This window comes from Buceros rhinoceros, unplaced genomic scaffold (genome assembly GCF_000710305.1).
Source record: "Buceros rhinoceros silvestris isolate BGI_N320 unplaced genomic scaffold, ASM71030v1 scaffold24080, whole genome shotgun sequence".
NCBI lineage: Eukaryota > Metazoa > Chordata > Aves > Bucerotiformes > Bucerotidae > Buceros > Buceros rhinoceros.
In genome coordinates this window covers 1-377 of record NW_010388245.1, presented here as the reverse complement: position 1 = coordinate 377, position 377 = coordinate 1, and the positions used below count along the sequence as shown (strand labels likewise).

Genomic DNA, 377 nt, shown 5'->3' with positions numbered 1-377 from the left:
TGCTGCCCAAATCCCCTGCCGGGATGCTCGGGGTCTGAACGGGATAAGAAAGCTTGTTCCCCCAGGAGCAAGACCAGTGTGGAGCGTGGCAGGGCAGAGGCTCTGCCGGTGTGGACCCCAGGGGTAGCTGAAGCCTGCGGAGTGGTACTGGTTCATGCTGGGACTACCTCTGGTCCTGAATCCTTCCCCTCCTGCACCTCCCAGTTGCTGGAGCAGGCCCTGGTGATCGAGGAGCAGCTGCGGAGGGCTGCGTACCTCAACATGACCCAAGACCCCAATCACCCGGCCATGGCCTTGAACGCCCGTCTGGCTGAAGTGGAGTGCCTTGCCGAGAGCCACCAGCACCTCTCCAAAGAGTCCCTGGCTGGGAACAAGCC

General features: G+C 62.6%; 1 protein-coding gene across 1 annotated transcript in view; it reads left to right on the top strand.

Moving 5' to 3' along the window:
- The window catches only part of CHD5 (chromodomain helicase DNA binding protein 5), a gene marked incomplete at both ends in the record, with an annotated part of 26,294 nt that extends 25,925 nt beyond the window's left edge, over positions 1 to 369 (top strand). The window contains one exon of the mRNA XM_010145300.1: positions 205 to 369. Within this exon, the coding sequence (XP_010143602.1) occupies positions 205 to 369 (165 nt within the window). The remainder of the gene's footprint in view (positions 1 to 204) is intronic.
- Between the last annotated feature and the right edge of the window lie 8 nt (positions 370 to 377).